Source organism: Otolemur garnettii, unplaced genomic scaffold (genome assembly GCF_000181295.1).
Source record: "Otolemur garnettii isolate 467f Iridium unplaced genomic scaffold, OtoGar3 scaffold00068, whole genome shotgun sequence".
NCBI classification, from domain to species: Eukaryota; Metazoa; Chordata; class Mammalia; order Primates; family Galagidae; genus Otolemur; species Otolemur garnettii.
This window is the reverse complement of record NW_003852463.1, coordinates 3,536,538-3,556,123: the sequence shown is the minus strand read 5'-3', so window position 1 is coordinate 3,556,123 and position 19,586 is coordinate 3,536,538. Positions and strand designations below refer to the sequence as shown.

At 32.6% G+C, this 19,586-nt stretch overlaps 1 protein-coding gene across 2 annotated transcripts in view; it reads right to left on the bottom strand.

Annotated features, from left to right (window-relative positions):
- EXOC6B (exocyst complex component 6B) overlaps positions 1–19,586 on the bottom strand; it is a 615,941-nt gene that overhangs the window by 291,503 nt on the left and 304,852 nt on the right. For both annotated transcript variants that reach the window (XM_003793416.3, XM_023515268.1), the window contains exons 9-16: positions 15,607–15,690; positions 15,214–15,260; positions 14,179–14,299; positions 7,704–7,775; positions 6,914–7,011; positions 4,775–4,880; positions 3,671–3,780; positions 841–952 (exon numbers count right to left, since the gene is read on the bottom strand). In XM_003793416.3, the coding sequence (XP_003793464.1) occupies positions 841–952; positions 3,671–3,780; positions 4,775–4,880; positions 6,914–7,011; positions 7,704–7,775; positions 14,179–14,299; positions 15,214–15,260; positions 15,607–15,690 (750 nt within the window). The remainder of the gene's footprint in view (positions 1–840; positions 953–3,670; positions 3,781–4,774; positions 4,881–6,913; positions 7,012–7,703; positions 7,776–14,178; positions 14,300–15,213; positions 15,261–15,606; positions 15,691–19,586) is intronic.

Below are 19,586 nucleotides of genomic sequence, written 5' to 3'. Positions count from 1 at the left end.
ATCCTGGGTCTCCACAACAAAGAAAAAAAAAACACTCCTCTTATCTTTCTACACTTTAGGAATACATACCAACAGGTTAAGTCCTTAGTTTGCCAAGACACTATTCTCAACATATTGTACCCTATTCTCTCTATGAGATTGGATAAAATTCCTCAGAAATGTGATGCTTGCCTTTCTCTCATGTTTCCTCAATTCCAAACCCCTAGTCCTTTCATCAAACCGATTACATGCTGATGAAAAGTAATTTACCATTACTACACATGATAAATCCCTAAAACAAAATCTGAGTTTGACACCAACCAAGAACTGTAAGTGTTAATATCCTTGACATCAACAACTGAAGTAGGCAAAATGTGATTTCATATTCTATGTTGTAAATAAACTGCCATTTACTTGGATACAAACCTGATTTGACTATGCATGTATTCTCCAACCAAATATTCTTTTATATGACCAACTGCAAGTAATACAAATTCTACCCAAGGACTTTAGAAAGTTAAGGTGGTAAAAACAATGAAAGAAGGAAGGTAGGGAAAGTGACTTCTTAGTTAAAATAATAGGTTACTCAAAGGTGACAAAAGAACAGAGATTTCACTTTGCTCCTTTACTACTAGGAGCTTATCAAGAAGAACATGATAGACCATGTAGAACGTGCTACTAGAAACAAAAATAATTTTATGGTTGGGGGTCACCACAACATGAGGAACTCTAATATTAAAGGGTCGTGGCATTAGGAAGGTTGAGAACCACTAATGTAGAAAGTTATAATTAATTACACATAAAGCCTAGAACTTAGGACATCTGTACACATATTGGTTCACTCATTAAGTGCAGCTTTACCTCAGTAAGCCCAATATTCTTCCTTTTAATGACATTTTGCAGAGAGTTGCTCAGAGTCCTAGTTAGCAACAGGTTTGTTGACTTACGAATCATGTCATCCACTTCAGTTGAGCTGAAAAAGAAGTGTCAAGAGTCAGTTATCATAGGTAGCAGAATTATACTGGTAAACAATCAGTGTGCCAGTGGTACTTGTATTAATAATAATAAAATAAAAATAGCAGTAGCAGCAGGAAATAATATTTGTTGTGTGCTATACAAAGTATTTTAACAAATTCTTCTAGCTTTTATTTGCTGAAAAAACAACGTTGCCTTCATTTTTGAAAATTATTTTGCTGTCTTTAAAATTCTGGCTTGACTTTTTTTCAAGGAAGTCATTCTACTGCCTCCACCTTGCATAGTTTCATGCAAGAAGTCCACTATAAATCTTATCATTATACCTGCATATAATTTTTATTTTTATAAAAGCCTTCTAGACATTCTCTTTATCCTTTTTTCATGAATTTGAATATGATGTATTTTTGTGTGTGTAGTTCACCATGATACTTTGTTTGTTGTTGTTATTAATTATCTGAATTGGGTTCTAAAAATTGTGAATTTCTTGTTTGATGTCTTTCATTATTTTTGGAATATTCTTAAACATTTTCTCTTAAGATATTCCGTCTTCCCTGTTCTCTCAGTCTACTACTCCCTGGATCTACTGTTCAAAATGACAGCCACAGATCTTGAATACTTTGATGTATTTCTTTTACCTTTTTTTCTCTTTGAGTGACAGTTTCACTAATTTCCATGCCAATTCTACTTGTAAGCCCCTCAAAGGAATAGTTCATTTCTAAAACTGTTTCTTATTTCAAGCATTTCTATTTGACTCTTTCCTTTAATTTCCATGTCTGCTAAAAACTTCCTATATTTTCAAGCACATAGCATTTTAAAGTTCCAAAATGATAGTTCTAACTATGTGGTCACCATATAATCTCATTCTGTTAATGAAACAAAAAGCTGGTTCTTTGAAAAGATAAATAATATTGATAAACCATGGACAGATTAACCAGAAATAAAAAAGTAAAATCTTTAATAACCTCAATGAAAAAATAAAAAGTGGGAAATAACAACTGATACCACAGAGATACAAGAGAGTATTTCTATCTACTACCCAAAATGCTATGCCCAGAAATTTGACAATATGGAGGAAATGAACCAATACCTGGAATCACACCATCTGCCTAAACTTAAGCAGGAAGAAATAGATCTCCCTTTTTTTTTTTTTTAAGCAGTTTTTGGCCAGGGCTGGGTTTGAATCTGCCACCTCTGGCATATGGGGCCAGCGCCCTACTCCTTTGAGCCACAGGCGCTGCCCAGAAATAGATCTCTTAAACAGACCAATATCAAGCACTGAGATTGAACAAACAATAAAAAAAACTTCCAGTGGGGCAGCACCTGTGGCTCAAAGGAGTTGGGCGCCAGCCCCATATGCCAGAGGTGGTGGGTTCAAATTCAGCCCTGGCCAAAACCTGCAAAAAACAAACAAACAAACAAAAAGCTTCCAGCAAAAAAAAAGGCCCAGGACCAGATGGCTACAGATCAGAATTCTATCACACTTTCAAAGATGAGCTTGTATCTACACTGTAGAACCTATTCCAAAACACTGAGAAGGACAGAATTTTCCCCAACACGTTCTATGAAGCAAAGATCACCATGATTCCAAAACAAGGAAAGGACTCAACTAAAAAGGAGAACTACAGAACAATTTCATTAATGAATATACATGCAAAAATAACAAAATCTTAGCTAATAGATTGCAGCTACACATTAAAAAATTATATATCACAATCAAGTAGGCTTGATCCAAGGGATGCAAGGCTGGTTTAATATATGCAAATCCATAAATGTAATATTCCATGTCAATAGAAGCAAAAAAAAGACTATGTGATCCTCTGAATAGATGCAGAAAAAAGTATTTGACAAAATTTAGCTTTGTTATTAAAGATGGTAGTGAAAGAAACTACAAAATCACCCAGGCACCATATCTGAACTAAGAAAATTTTGAAAAACCAATGTAGTAAATGATTTAATTGAGTCTGACACCAACCAAGAACTATATCCCCTAAACCCAGCTCTTGTTATAGTATGTTGAATATAACATAAAATGTTCCTATCCTAAAGAGGCCTTTTCTTATGTCCTCAATTTTCTTATGTCCTCAATTTGTGTTTGGCTTGGCTCGGCTCCTATGGTGCTGCTATATACACCTGTATTTATCACTAATTGTTTAGTTCTTCAATTAGACTAGGTAATCCCAGAAGACAAGGATCACATTTCTAGCATCTTAATGTCTTTATGTCTTCATCATCAAGCAGCATCTGACAAATAATATGTTAGCTATAGTATATGATGAATAAACCAATAAGTGAGGGGAAAAAGGGGGGCACTCCAATCTACCCTTATGGGAACATATATATACAAGTAGAGCAATAATATTTCTTAACAATGTTATCAGCTACTTCCCTCTGGTCTTTAAATTTAATCAAGTAGAACATTAAAATTAGTATGTCATACTATAATTTTCTAGTGAATTTTCATTAATAGAAAAGGTTAAAGAGCAAATCTGTTAAAAAAAAAAAAGTAGAGAATAGTATGGATAATAATGAATTTTTAAAATTATTCAAAAGTTACCAACTTTCCCTTTTATCATATAAATATGACAGCCCTTTACTCATGCAGTAAAGGGCTACTATTAAGACTTTCAAAATCAGAGCTGAAATTTCAGAATATTTATATATATGTATACAGTCACAATTTTAACACTGGTTACATTTTCACTATTTCATATTATACCTTAGATGAAGATCTTCTGAAAACTTCAGACAGGCATAGATAAATTCTTTAATTTGGTTGTAAACTTTTGGCACAAATTCAGAGAAAGGAAACTTTTTTGGAAATGGTTGCTATAAATACAAAAATTAAGAATATCAAGTCACAAACCAACAAAACTGAAGACATTTGTAAAATATTTACATCACATAAAGAACATTCTCCACATTGTCTGCTATCTGCTTAACAATGTGAAATTTAAGGAAATGCCCTGAAAAGTTTTCTGATGCTAAAAAGAATAAAACAGAAATTTAAATAAAACAATAATCTAAATGCCTTTCCTCATGTAAAGGGATAAACAAATTACAGTATATGCTCAGCAATAAAAAGGAATGAAGTATTGAAATATGCACCAACTTAGATTAATTTCAAAGCTTTTCATAGAGTCAAATTAGTCTCAAAAGTTTACATATTGTATGGTTCCATTTATATGTCATTCTGAAAAAGGCAAAAGTAGACAGAGAACAGACTGGTAGTTTCCAGGGGCTAGGATTATGGGAGGGGTTTATTAAAAAGGGACAGCATATGGGTATAATAGAACTATTCTATATAATAATTATGGTAGTGGATATATGACTCAATGCATTGTCAAAATCAGAAGAACTATAACTACAAAGAATAAATTTTATTGTATGTTTTTGGGATAAAATGTCTTAAGAGTATAATCCAGTAATCCTCTAACACAGGGGCGTCCAGCCTTTTTTCTTTTCTGCCACACATTGGAAAAATAAGAGTTGTCTTGGGCAACACATTAAATACATAAACACTAACAAAAGCTGATAAGCAAAAGAAAAGGTCCATGCTTAACTTTCTCAATATCCAACACCACAGATAAACAAAACAGTCCTCAAATAATCTGCATGTGGTCCACAGGCCACAGGTTGGACACCCTGCTCTACCACTTCAGAAGTAAAAATATCCAAAGCCAGAAAAATAACCAGAAAATTCTATTCCTCTAAGTCCCAGAAAGAGTCCTCTGAAGGAGTTTTAATGCCTTTAAAGAAATTATTACACTGAAAGCATTCAGAGGATGCCAAACCAAAGAAGTTATTTTAAAGCATTCCTTACCTTTTCCAGCTCTTTATCTTGGAATGGGAATTGTCCTACCACCTTTTTATACATCTCTTCACTTGTTACTGGTATGGGACTGTAGTTGTCAGAATCAAGTATATTTCTATAAATAAAATGGAAGAATGGAGGGAAGGGAGTAAATGGTGGTTAATTACAAATAATTTTCTGATGAACTCTAGTGATTGTAAATATACCACAGTCCAAAATGAAGGTTTTCCTGTCCTTATCATATTCCTTTCACAACAGAGCTATCTGCTTTAGCGTTAGGCTATCCTTTAAAGAAGACAGAAAGAAATCTATACTCTGAAACTAATGGAACATAATTATAAATGTGAACTCCTATTAATTTGAGTTTTATACATGAGACAAAAAATTTTAAAACAAGTGATAAGTACACAACAATAGTAACCCTGTACTAGATCTTCCATTCTAACTTTCAAAACTGGCAAATAGCATGGAAAGGGAGGAGGGATGAAGGCAAACAAAAAGAATATAAATTGTATTTATTACGACTGAACTATACTCTTAAAAATGGTAAAGACAGTAAATTATATATGTATATTTTACTGCAGTAAAAATACATTTAAAAATGAGCAAATAAGAAAAATAAGTTCCATAATAAATCCAAACTATGTTAACTTACTTCGTCTACTGTGCTATGTTAATCGTGATTTTTTTTAAAAGCAGAGACTACACAATCAAAATTAAAACAGAGATTCACCAAAGGCATCAGATCAAAAGCATCTAAGTCTATGGATATGTGAGGTTATTAATTTTCAACCTTCCTGTAAAGATAAACCTTGCTTAATTATAACATTAGATAAATATGGGTTTTAAAAACATTACTATTTATATTAATACACAGATGAACTAATGATGCAGAATATAGTCTAAACTGTAAAGAGTAAGATTAAAAAATAATGGAAGATCTTAAATCTGTAAGAATTTGAAAACAGGATAAGCTGATGCAGGAATGGATATTGCATTAGGCAATATAGGTTTATGGGCGGCTCTGTGGCTCAGTGAGAAGGACGCCGGCCCCATATACTGAGGGTGGCAGGTTCAAATCCAGCCCCGGACAAACTGCAACAAAAAATATTTGGGCGTTGTGGTGGGTGCCTGTAGTCCCAGCTACTCAGGAGGCTGAGGCAGGAGAATTGCCTAAGCCCAGGAGTTGGAGATTGCTGTAAGCTGTGACTACACAGCACTCTACCAAGGGCAATAAAGTGGGACTCTGTCTCTAAAAAAAAAAAAAAAAAGTACAGGTTTATAAAGAGAAGAAATTCAAATGAGTTGACATGGGGTTTGTGCCGAAAAAACAGTACAATGAGCCATTTTGGAATGGGAGATATAAGAGAATAACTTCCTTATTATTGTATGTATATTATGAGAAATGCTTAAATAATAGGCTTAGAACGCTGGACTATAATAAGCCCTTTCTCTGTGTGTACTGAAGGAAAATTATGAAGAATAACATGAACGAGTCCTCAAAAAAGATTTCCCCAAAACCCAAATTATTCAAAGGCCTCAAATGCCACTCACTATAAGTGAATTATAAATTAGGTATGATCCCACAGGATCACGCTTATGGTTCATCTTATAAGGGTACATGTGAATCTTTCTAAATGTAGAATATAAATGTCTTAACACAATAACTAAGAAAATGACATGAAGGCTATGTTAACCAGTTTGATGAAAATTTTTCAAATTGTATATAAAAACAGCACACTGTATCCCATGACTATATTCATGTACACAGCTATGATTTAATAAAAAAATAAACAAATTAGGTATGAACCTCAAAGAGATAACCAAGAAAACAATAGATGCAAGATGATCTAGAAGGTATGAACCAAGGAATTTTATATTTATCCAGAGAAACAAAAATGTCAAAATAAGGTCTGGGGAACTTCCCAACATAGTGTAGAGACTAATACATCAAGACTGGATATCTTAGGAAAATCATTTTGCATCTTATCACAATTCTCTTGAATTCTGGATCATAACCTGGAGTAGCTAGAAAATATAAGCCATAAATACTAATTTTCTATTCCATCTGAAAAACCTTGCACATAAATACATGAGTGCACAGCAATGCACATGAACATACACATATGAGTATAGGTAATGTCTCACCTGAAAATACCTGCCCACTTCTTTAGCAGCGTTTCGCTATACTGGTCTCGGATTTCTAACAGCATGTCAAAAAGCTGATTTACAGGAAAACCATATACCTGAACAAAATACGAAAATAGCTTCATTTTCTAAGGTAATCTTTTTTAGCAGCATAAAAGAAATTAGGCACTGAAAAACATGTTATTTTTGGACTGTAATTTAAATAAGACCAAGATGGTAGAACATTTCATTCCCACCTAGTATCTAGTTTTTATCTCTCAAAACTTAAATGATACATAGCAAAATATCTAAGCCAGTCAGTAAAAACATAAAAATTAAATTCAATATATACTGTGTATACTGTTAGCTAAGTCCTCCCTAGAACTTCTCCTGTAACTCTTGCAGCAACCTTCAATGAAGGAAGGGTAAAAACACTACCCATCTCCCCCTCTTCTAATGTTACTCTAATAGATGTAATATGTGATTCAAATCACCACCATTATTAAAGATGGTAGTGAAAGAAACTACAAAATCACCCAGGCACCATATCTCAACTAAGAAAATTTTGAAAAACCAATGCAGTAAATGGTCTGATTAACTGTTTGGGTCTGAGAGAAAAAAGGGGGTGGGAACTACTTATAAAAGCATAAAGTATCAGGAAACACTATAAAGAGATTATCTAGCTACAGGAAAAGAATAAACACAACTACAAACTAAAAGGTACTAGTCTAAGTTTAAGTAGGACAGTAAAAGATTTGGAACTGATGAAATACTGATCTAGATGAGTTTATGTGTAGCAGCAGTCGCGTACCTGAAGTGTGTCTGCAAAAAGCACAATGAGGTTCTTCAAGTCTAAAACAAGGTTTGGATCGGAGCAGTAAGACTAAAGGAAATAAAAGACAAAGGGAGTAGAAAGACAAACATCTTAATTATTAAAAATTAAATTAAATTTGTATTAATTTACCTACTAAAGTCTCCCTAGAAAGAGTCCATGCTTTTCTGGAATAAGACAGCATCAACATAATGTCCACAGTTAGGCTTTACTCTTTGTGTTGTATGTTTTATGGTTTTGTTTGTTTGTTTGTTTGTTTGTTTGTTTTTGCAGTTTTTGGCCAGGGCTGGGTCCGAACCCACCACCTCCGGCACATGGGGCCAGTGCCCCACTCTTTTGAGCCACAGGCGCCACCCTGTTTTATGGGTTTTAATGTATGTATATTGACATGCACCACCATTTCAGTGTCACAGAAAACGGTTTTGCTGCCCCCCACCCCAATTCCCTGTGTTCTGCCTATTTATCCTTTTCTCTCCTCAACCCCTGGTTGATAGTTTCGTTGTCTCTAAAGTTCTACCTTTTCCAGAATCCACTATAACTGAGATCATACATTATAGATAACCTTTTCAGATTGGCTTCTTACATTTAGCATGTATGTGTATTTAAATTTCTTCAATATTTTTTCTTGGATTAATAGCTCATTTCTTTTTATCATTGAATAAATTCCATTATATGGATATACACATGTCACAGTTTATTCATTCATTCACCTACTGATGAGCATTTGGTTGCTTCCAAGTTTTGGCAATTATGAGTAAGCCGCATTATACGTCTATTTGCAGATTTTTGTATGAACATAAGTTCTCAACTCATTTGGACAAATACTTAGGCATACACTTGCTAGGTTATATGATAAGAGTATGTTTAGTTTTGTAAGAAACCACTAAACTGTCTTCCAGGCTGGCTGTACTATCGTCTATTCCCACTAGCAATGAATCAGAGTTTCTGATGTTCCACATTCTCTAGTATTTGGTATTAGCAGTGTTTTGGATTTTAACCATTTCTAGAAATACATCCTAGTATCTCATTATCATTTACATTTGCAATTCCTTGATGACATACGATAATAATTATCTTATATATGCATATTTGCCTTTTTGGTGTTGTATCTGTTCAAACCATTTGCCCATTTTTATATTGGGTTGTTTGTTTTCTTATTGAGTTTTAGGTTCTTTGGGGCTGGGCATGGTAGCTAAAGCTTGTAATCCTGGCTCTTTTGGAGGCTAACACAGGAGCATCACTTGAGCCCTGGAATTTGTGGTTGCAATGAGCTATGATCCTTCCACTGCACTCCAGTCTAGGGAACAGGGTGAGACCCCCTCCTTTAAAATAAAACAAATAAGAAAAAGAGATCTTTGTATATTTTAGGTACCAGTACTTTATTAGATATGTGATTTACACGATTTCTCTCAATCTGTGGCTTATCCTTTTGCTCTCTTATTTTCTTTAGTTTGTATCCACCTAAATATTCAGCCTTAATCAATATTTTCTTTCTCTACTTTATATAAAAGGAAATAAGCCATACGTATAATTTCTATATTGCTTCTTTCATTCAACATTATATTTTTGAAATTTATCAGTGCTATTTATTGTATGTAGGTTTACTTTGGCCATTTTCATGCTGTAGAGTATTTCATATTTGAATTTAACCCAGATTGTCCATTTTACTACTGATGGACATTTAAATCACTTCAAATTTTGAAAAATTCAACAATGCTAGAATAATATCCTTGCTTTACTGCAGCATTTTAGGGCAAATTTATCGAGGGAATACCGTTATAAATATTGATTCATGGTATCTTCAATTTTACAAGATAATGCCACACTTTTTAAAAGTGTTTTCTAATTTAAACTCATTTCCTGAGCAGTGTATGCGAGTTCCTATTGCCCCATACCTTTATTGACATTAGTATTGTTAATTCCTGAGTAATGTTACCTCATTTGGTTATGATTTGCACTTCACTGATATGATAAGAAAGCTAAATACCTATCACATGATTTTTACTAGACAGGTAGATTCTTTTTGTTAAGTACTTGTTTAAGCCTTTAGCCAATATCAACATATTATTATTAATTCAAGTCCATTGTTTAAATTGGGATTTACTCTTTGTGTTACATTTTCTATGTGTTTTAATATATTTGAAATGTGTCTCTTTATTGTAATAATTTATAGAAATTATTTATACAGTCTATATTAGTTCATTGAAAATATGATATATCTTACAAATACCATTTTTCAATATATGGCTCATTTTCTACTATCTTTTATAAGGTTTATTCTTATAATTTTACTGTAGTTTAATATTTACTATAAGAATCCTTTATGAATAATCCTTTTTATATCTTAGGTAAAGAGTTTTTTCATATCTTGTATCATTAAAATATTCTCTTGTGCTGTTATATTCTAAAAGATTTATGGTTATGGTTTTCACATTTTCATATTTATCCACTTGAAACTCAATTTTTGATGTATATCTTCCCCCATCATAATAGCCAATTGCCCAACTACTATTCTCCAAAAGTCCATCGTCTATCCACTGACCTCCAATGCCACCTCATTGGCATATACATATGTCATATATAAAGAATCCAGGGGCAGTGCCTGTGGCTCAGTGAGTAGGGAACTGGCCCCATATATGGAGGGTGGTGGGTTCAAACCCAGCCCCAGCCAAACTGCAACAACAACAACAATAACAACAAAAAAAGAATCCATAAATGTATGAGACTATTTGAAGTATCATCATCTATCTAATGATAATATGAGATTATTTTAAATTAATGATTTTTAAATTATCTCAATATCTGGCAAAAGTAACTCAAATATCTATTTTCAGTCTTGAGTCTCTTATTTGCTCTTGGCTATTCTCCTGACTTAAAAATATTATAAATAAGTCATAAGGTAACCATCCTCATGATAATAAAACTATTGAAATTTTGATTGACACTAAATTAAATCTACAGATCAATTTTGAGAAAACTATCTTTACAATAACTCTTCTAATCAATAAACATGGTATATCTCTCAATTTTTGTTAGGTCTTTAACTCATTTTAGTCTGTTAATATCCTTTTAGAATTTTCTTCACAAAGGTCTTTAATATCTTTAATATCCTGCTATGTACATTTCTAAGTTTCTTTTTGTTTATAATATTATATATATTTTATCTTAAAAATTTTATTCTCGGTTTATAAAAACATTATTAATTTCATAAAATGATTTTGTAACCAGGAAACTTGCTAAACTAATCTATTGCCTGTAAATAATTTTAATGCAATTCCTTTGGATTTCCAATGTACAAAAGCACATCCTCTACAAAAGTTACCAAGTGACCCCAGGGAAAATGTAGCTTAAATGTTTAGCCTATCTATCTATCCAATTTCCTTTGGATTTGGCCAAGTTAATTCCTTACAACACTTACTAATACTTTGAGACTTAAAAGAATATTTTGTATATTAAATATGAAATGTAGCATTTTTAGTTGCTTCTACCTGAACAGTTGGTATGACTAACCTAGGCTTTTATATTTCTAAATCAGAAATAATCATTGCTTTGCAAATTTTTCTACAAGCTCATATGTTGTTTGTGCTTACTAAAGAATAGTTATTCTATTCTTTTACTGTTGTCTACTAGACAATATAGTTGGTTTTCCTCAAATATTTTATGACTCTTGGCAATTTGTTCATATTTTGGGATGAAGAACCAGGCCGATTAGTATGGAAAACTGGGATGGGTTTCCTCCTCTGTAATTCAAAGTCTGTTTCCCAGGAAACTGACTACAGGCTCTCTGTAAGTAGGTGGGAAGATGAATCACTTTCTTCAAAAAGCAGTACTCAAGATCTTCACTGATCAAGCTATTTTGTCATTACGTAGGTAGTAAGGCTTAGGTTATCCAAGGAAATTGGATAGGAAACTGGTTGGCCAAGATTTTAGGAAAACAGACATCTAAATAATTTCCCTCATGATTTCTCAAAGGAATGGTCCTGTTCACTGTATTTGTTGACTCTGAATTTAAAATATTCCTAGATTCTACTGGAAGATTGTCTCATACTTTGAAAATATCCTTCTCTACCATATTTAATGTAACATTTTGTTTTCTCTGTTTCAGTCATTATTCTGATTCCATCTGTTTTTCTAAGCTCAGGAAATTTTTTCAAAATTTCTAGACTACAAGGGCAATTAATTAAGTTTGTGAACTAATCATAGAAAAAGTCCTACATATCTCATTGCTGACTATCACTACAGTCACTTTTGAAGTACTCCCCTTAGGAAGTTATGCTCTGATACCAGCACCTAGTTCACCCTTCAAAGCACTTTTTCTAGAAGGAGTTTTTACAACTTAATTGTCAGACCTTCATATGACAGCTCTAATGGTCACTCCAGAAAAGAGTTCCAAAAGTGCCTAGAAGAGTACACTAGGTGCTGGTGCTGGTGTATAACTTCCCAAGAAGAGTACTTCAAAAGTGACCATAGTGATATTCAGCCATGAGGTATGTAGCGCTTTTTCCAGGATGAGTTCTTAAACTTGACTGTCTGATCATGTACTACATATAGATAATAATTTAAAGAGCTTCTCTTTTTAGTTTCTTTCTCTAATTTTATTAAGAAGACATAAATCATTAAGCAAAAGATCAATAAAATTACACAAAAATTTTAAAATGTTTATAAAACTGCAGAAACTAAGAGAAAAGACTTATAACATACACACCAGATTAGAAGTTAACATTCAGATAAAAGGGTGACATCTATGTTTTATTAATAGGAAATAAATATATTTAAAAAATGCAAGTATAAAGGCATGTAAGTGAACAAAAAATTCTAAGATAGACAAATACTCAAAATATGGGAAAACATTTTTTGTTATTATGATTAATGAAATAAAAGCACATTATTAATTAAATAAGATTATTTCTGATATATTAAGAATAGTTTTCTGTCTTTAAACATAACCTATAGAATAAAAGCAATAGGGAAATAGACATTCTAACAGATGCTACTCAGAATTCTAAATCATTCAGTATTTTTACAGAGCAAATTAGCAATGGCTAGGACCTAAGAAATATATAGATACTCTACCTCACTAATTCCATCTTTAAGAATTTTTCTTAAGTATAATTAAATTATACAAGAATATATTTACAAAAATATTCATTGCAAAAAAACAATATTCACTGCAATGTTGTTAATAGCTAGAAAAACAAAAACATTTTTAAATCTCTAAATAGCAAGCGGATCAGTTAAAAAGTAAAGGCATATTCCTACAAAAGAAATTACATATATTAAAATAAAAATTAATTTACTAGACATTAAATGAAACATATAGTATGTTCGTATTTAAAATACATATTATATATTGCATATTCTGCACTTATAAACTGAAAAGAGGGCCTTTGAATTTATATATAAGAAAGCTAATAATAAGCAAGCTGAAGACTATTGCTGAAATTTGTTACTAATAATAAAAATTTCTATATGATATTAAAGATTTCTTATAGTTAATATGTTTTAAAACACTATTTAATAAGACATTCAAAAAATAATCCTAGGACAATGGATGCACTATCACAATAAAAAGAAAAAGAATAAAATCCTTAATTATACTATAAATGAAAGTAAGAAACAGCTGACTATAAATTTAAAAAATCTAGTCAAAAAATAGTTAAGAGATTTTTTTTAATCACAGAACAAGTAGTAACTTTTAAAAATATTTTCAAATTTGTTTGATTTTATTATTCACTATTTCAAAATGGCAAAAATGCCATATGAAGTCCCTGACCACAAACAAATAAGGGAAGAATATTAAAAATAAGATGAAATATAATTAAGTATGCTGAATAAAGGAATAAATCAGAGTCAGCATCCTTTACCTCAAATTAGGTGGATTATCACCAAAAATTTATGCTATGTTACAATTTTTCATTAGATCATGGGAACTGATAATTTGGTAACTTGGTGTGATGCGAACATTCTTCCAAAAAGTGACAGTAAAACTGCAAACTCCAAATCAGTGTGTAGGCAATATGGAATAGTGGTTAAGAACATAAGGTAAGAGTTATAGACTCTGGGTTTGAATCCAAGTTCTACCTCTTAATTGTGTGACATTATACGAGTTACCTAACCAATCTGAGGTTCAATTCCCCAGACTATAAAATAAATATAGTAGTATTCACTTTAATAAGGTTACAGTGAGGATGAAATAAGACAATACACATGAAATACAGACACATAGATAGCAATCAATAGATATTAGCTGCTATCTTCTTATTGCAAAGGTGAGGTCAGTGTTAGAAAATACGCCAATTTGAAGGAGCTACTTTTGCCTCTTTGAAGGACATGTACAAGTAGAAAAGGGTGATTCCAAAGATATACATGTATTGATTATAAAGCAGTAAAATACTAAATTGTGTATAGATAATCAACTTTAAGTAAGAAGTTAACTCTGGTGCTTCTTACATACCGAGTGGGTACGGAGTGCTGCAATGGTTTTTGAAAGTGCCATTTCCCATAGTTCATCAATGTAGGCTCTATTTACTAAGCCCTGGGTTGTATGCAAAATGTGATCTTCAACCACAAAAAAGCTAAGATTGAGGAAAAAAGAAAGCACAGTTGTCAGAAATTGCAGTTTGATTACTATCTGTAAGGTTTGACAAATATTAAGAGCTGCCACCAAATTCAAAGTTGATATTTCATTAGAAAGTTGTTTAGTATGAAAATGAAATCAGACTTGAAATCTTGCTTAAATGTTTCATATTAATGAAAACAAAACTGTATTAGGATATTTTAACAATCAATTTTAATCAAAACTATTAATTACATTGAAACAATCTAAAACTAAAAAAAGAAAGAAAAATTTGGAGGAAGCAATCCATTTATTTCATTTTCTTTTAACTGTACAGTTATTATTTTGCAATTAGAACAAGTCGCCTATGTTTGGGTTATATATTTGGGAACTTTTCTTCCATACCCCCATGTATACTCTAGGTGAGGGTAGCAAACTATAGCCCTTTGAATAAATCTGGCCCACTGCCTGTTTTTATTAAGACTGTTTTGCTGGAACACAGCCATGCTCACTTATTTACGTATTGTCTCTAGCAGCTTTCATACTATAACAACAAAACTAAATAGTTGTGACAGAGACCGTATGGCCTGCTAAGCCTAAAATACTTTACTAGCTTTTAGAAACAAAAAAAAGCCAACTTTTGTTGATTATTTCATTCCATCTTACAAAGAACAGAAAAACAGAACATCACGTATAATAAGATTACAATTCAATGTTTTTCCTTTATTCACAAAAAGTACCCTTTACCAATATAATATTGAAAGAAATGGGATATTTATTTTAAACCATTAGAAAAATCAAAATTAAATCTCACCTTAAAGATTTAAAAAACAAAAAGAATTTCCCAAGAAAAAACTGATTTATTTTTCCAAGTTTCACAATCTACATGTTAAAAGTGTATACATTTAAATATAAATATAAATATATACCTACCCTACAATTTGATTGAAATACTTCCTGTAGCCATCTAAAGTTTCATGCTGCAATAAAGCAAAGTAGAAAAAGTTATTGTTTGTTTTGTTACATTAATACAAAGTTAAAAACAGTTATTTAATCTGTTAAGACTTAGTTTCCTAGATTATAAAGTAAATATAATAACAGTACCTACATTATAGGAGTACAATGAAGATCAAATGAGATAATAGATATTTAGTACTTAGAACAATGCCTGACACATAGCATCCACAGATGTTTTCTCACTGCAAATCACATCCACCAAAAGTGGTCTCAGAATAACAGTAAATACGCTTTCTCCCCCAACCCCCAATCAAAAGATAACAAAGAAGAAAAGTGAAAATATGAGAAAAGCGAAAGTTGTAATCCTACCATGTTAGATGGAGGCTGGAGTACTAAACGGGCCTGTTTTCGCCTCTGTTTTCGGTAATAATTCTCAAATGTTTCCTGGGCACCCTGTACAACAGACAAAGGAAATAAGTTGACAAAATTAGACCAATTACTCTTGTATTTCAAAAGAAAACAGAAGGTCTCAGGTCTGGAATTTGAGGTAGTAAATCATTTCTCAAAATTTGCCATTTTAACAATGATAATAACCTTAGAAAGTACAAATAACTGTAACCAGTTATTGAACTTTACTTACAAAGGGTGAATACAAATATCTTTACAAGGAAACTTCCAGAACTCATCAGCACATCAAAGCTGGTTTCTGAATCAACTATTCTAAATTCACAAGAATGAAGGTAAACCAACCTTTTCATAGATTATAATAACAGGTGAGGAAATGTTACTTAATTAACAGACCACTCCAGAAGAAAAATGTCCAGAATAAAAACCAGTCTTCAAATGAATCATAAGCAAAGGAATAATGGGGAGCATGCAAAAGGCAGGAACTGTGAAAAGTAAATCAGTCTTTATAATCTAACATAGGATTAAACCTCAAAAAAAGAAACAACACCCTGGAAATTCTTGGTGCACAATTTTCAATTAGGATTTCTGAGCTTAAAAGAGAATAAGATCTGGCTCATAAGCTCTATAGTAGGTTGAATAGTAGCCTCCCAAAATTCATGTCCTTCCCAACAATTCAGAGTGTGACCTAATTTGGAAATAGGGGCATTGTAGATATAAATAGTTAAATTCAGATGAAGTTATGCTAGCATAGGGTGGGTCCTTAATAAAATAAAATATGACCAATGTCCTTCAAAGGCAGACACAGAGAGAGAGACACATAGGAGAATATCATATGACAACAGGACCAGAGATTGGAGAGATGCAGCTGTAAGCCAAGGAATATTATGTCACCAGCAGAAGTTATAAAGACACAAGAAAGGAATCTACACAGAGTTACAGACAGAACACTGCCCTTCTGATGCCCCTCTAATGCGTTGATTTTGGAATTTTAGTCTCCCAAACTGGGAGGATATATATGACTATATATAGTATATAGTCATAGTCACTTAAAGTTCAATAACTGGATACTTTGGTTTTAAAGTGGCAAATTTGTGGTGCTATGTGTTACATCAGCTCTAGGAAACTAACATAAGCTTGAAGTTTTAAAAATATCACGCCTTTCTATTATTAAATTCTACTCTTAATCCAAAGTTTTTCCTGTAATAAATAACCAACTAGAAGGGAAATGATAAAACATAGCACAAGTAAAGAGTGCTGGATTTGGAACCAGATGATGATATTCTAATCATGCCTCTAACCCTTATTAGATGTATAACTGCTACAAATGATTGTATAAATTCCCTCTCACTAATTGAAGTTACACTCTTTCACTATTTAACATTCACTAATAGAAGTACTGTGGTTTTCTCATTTGTAGAAATGCCAATCTCATCTGGCTGAAATGAGGATTTAGAAGAGTTATAAACCTCTTAGAACAGAGTCTGATAAATAGTAAGTACTTACTTAAAAAATAGATAAGAGACCAGACCCAGTGGCTCATGCCTGTAATCCAAGCACTTCTGCAGGCCAAGGCAGGAAGATTGCTTGAGCCTAGGAGTTTGAGACCAGCCTGGACAACATAGTAAATCTCAGTCTCTGCAAATAAAAAGCCTATTTTTTTTTTTAATTAGACAAGTGTGATGCCACACACCCACAGTTCTAGCTACTCAAAAGGCTTAGGCAGGAGGATTGATTGAGCCAGGAGTTCAAGATTGCAATGAGATATGATCCAGGCATTGCACAACAGTCTGGGTGACATGGCAAGACCCTGTATCTTACAAAAAAATAAAAAATAGAGAGGCACACACAGAGAGAGGAGAACACCAGGTGAAGATACAAATAGAAGGAAGACAGTCACATTCAAAGGAGACAGAGATTGGAGTTAGATATAAATCAAGGATTACAGAGAATCCACCAGAAGTTAGAATAGAGCGCAAGGCACCCTGATTCTGGCCTTCTGGCCTTCTGGCCTCCCAACTGGGAGAAATAATAAATTTCTCTTGTTGTGAGCTAAAATTAAAATGCAAATAAAAAAATAAATAAGATAAAATCAATGTTTAAAGTGAAAGCCCTGCCCATCTGAAAAATGATGAACTTCAAATAAGAGATCATTTTCTCCTGCCTTCCAGAAAATTTCAGAAAGCTATTCAACATGATTTCTTTGTTAGATTCCTAAATTGACTCTAAATTGGTAAAGTTGACTTAAGGTACAACTTAAGTCATGTAAACACACTAGTAGCTTAGGAATTGGCAAACATATTCTGTAAAGGGCAAGATAATAGATACACCAGGCTTGGCGGGCAACTACTCAACTCTGCTGTGGTAATGCAAAAGCACAGACAAGACATAAATTAGTAAGTGTGGCTGTGTTCTAATAAAATCTTATTTGTGAAAACTGAAATTAGAATTTCATATAATTTTTCCTTGTCATCAAATATTCTTCTTTTGATTTAAAAAATGTAAAAAACATTTTTAGTTCACAGGCCATACAGAAATAGGCAGCAGGCTAGATTTGACCCAGGGGTCATGGTTTGTTGAACCCCAGTGTAGCTTAAAAACAAAGGTTTTTAAATTCTAAAGTGACTATGACTATATACACCTGAGTTTTTCTGCCTACAAAAAGAAATGAAACATTAGGATAGCTATTGCAAAGGCTTTCTTAGTTCATAAGATAGTGAGGAAGCAAATGATTCCATTTAAGAAATAAGAAATGGAAACTGCTGTTTACTTTATTAAAGTTATTCCCAACTTGTCAGCATTTCATAGCATAGTGGTATTATTAAATGTTAATTAATTCTCTACACACTGAAAGGCTTTTCAGTTTAATGTTAACAGCCCTAAAGAACCTTTATTGTTCTAGCGTGACATTACATATTCTACATGCTTTGGAGCCAAGAAACACTTGAGAATTTATGGGAAGCTTTCTTTCTAATTAGACCATACACACTGATTTAATTTTTTGTTGTAAATGATAGAAAATACATGAGATATTATATGAAAATCAAATCATGAACCTCTGTACCTCTGTACTTAATCTTAAACTGGATACAGTTTGCCTTTCAAAAATTCCTTCATTAGAATAAAAACAAAAGAAAAGACCAATTCATCTAGTAGATCTGGTTTCCCATTTACAAAAACAAGTTGAATTTTCCTTAGTAGCTATTAAATAAATTCACCTTTGATTATCCTATTCCATCCACCAATTCTGTTAACTCAGTGCTTAAAGGTAGAATTGGAGAAGTAGATGTTTAACCAATCCAACTACGTAATTGATGAAGTATCTGCCTATTCACAAATAGGTCACTAGAACTAGAGGGATTTCACTTCAACTTTAAGCTCTTTCAGAAAAATCACTAACATTTGAAGAAACAATGGAAAAAAAAAAAAACAGTGGAAACAGCCACATCACAAAGTCCCAAAGCTGCCAATGCTGGCATGGGTTCAGAGAGAAGGGAACACTTACACACTATTGGTGGAACTGCCAACTGGTACAGCCTTTTTGGAAAGAAGTATGGAGAATTCTCAAAGAGCTAAAAGTAGACTTTCCATTTGATCCTGCAATCCCATTACTAGTTATCTACCCACAAGAAAAAAATTCATTTTATCACAAGGACATTTGCACTCAACTGTTTATAGCAGCTCAATTCACAAATGCAAAGATGTGGAAACAAACCAAGAGCACATCAAACCATGAGTGAATTAATAAACTATGGTATATATGTATACCATGGAATATTATTTAGCCATAAAAAGATGGAGACTTTACATCTTTTATATATACCTAGACAGAGTTAAAGAACATTTCCCTTGATAGTATATCTGGAAAACACCAGGGATTCTACTACAAAACTCCTAGAAGTGATCAAGGAATACAGCAGCGTCTCAGGTTACAAAATCAACAC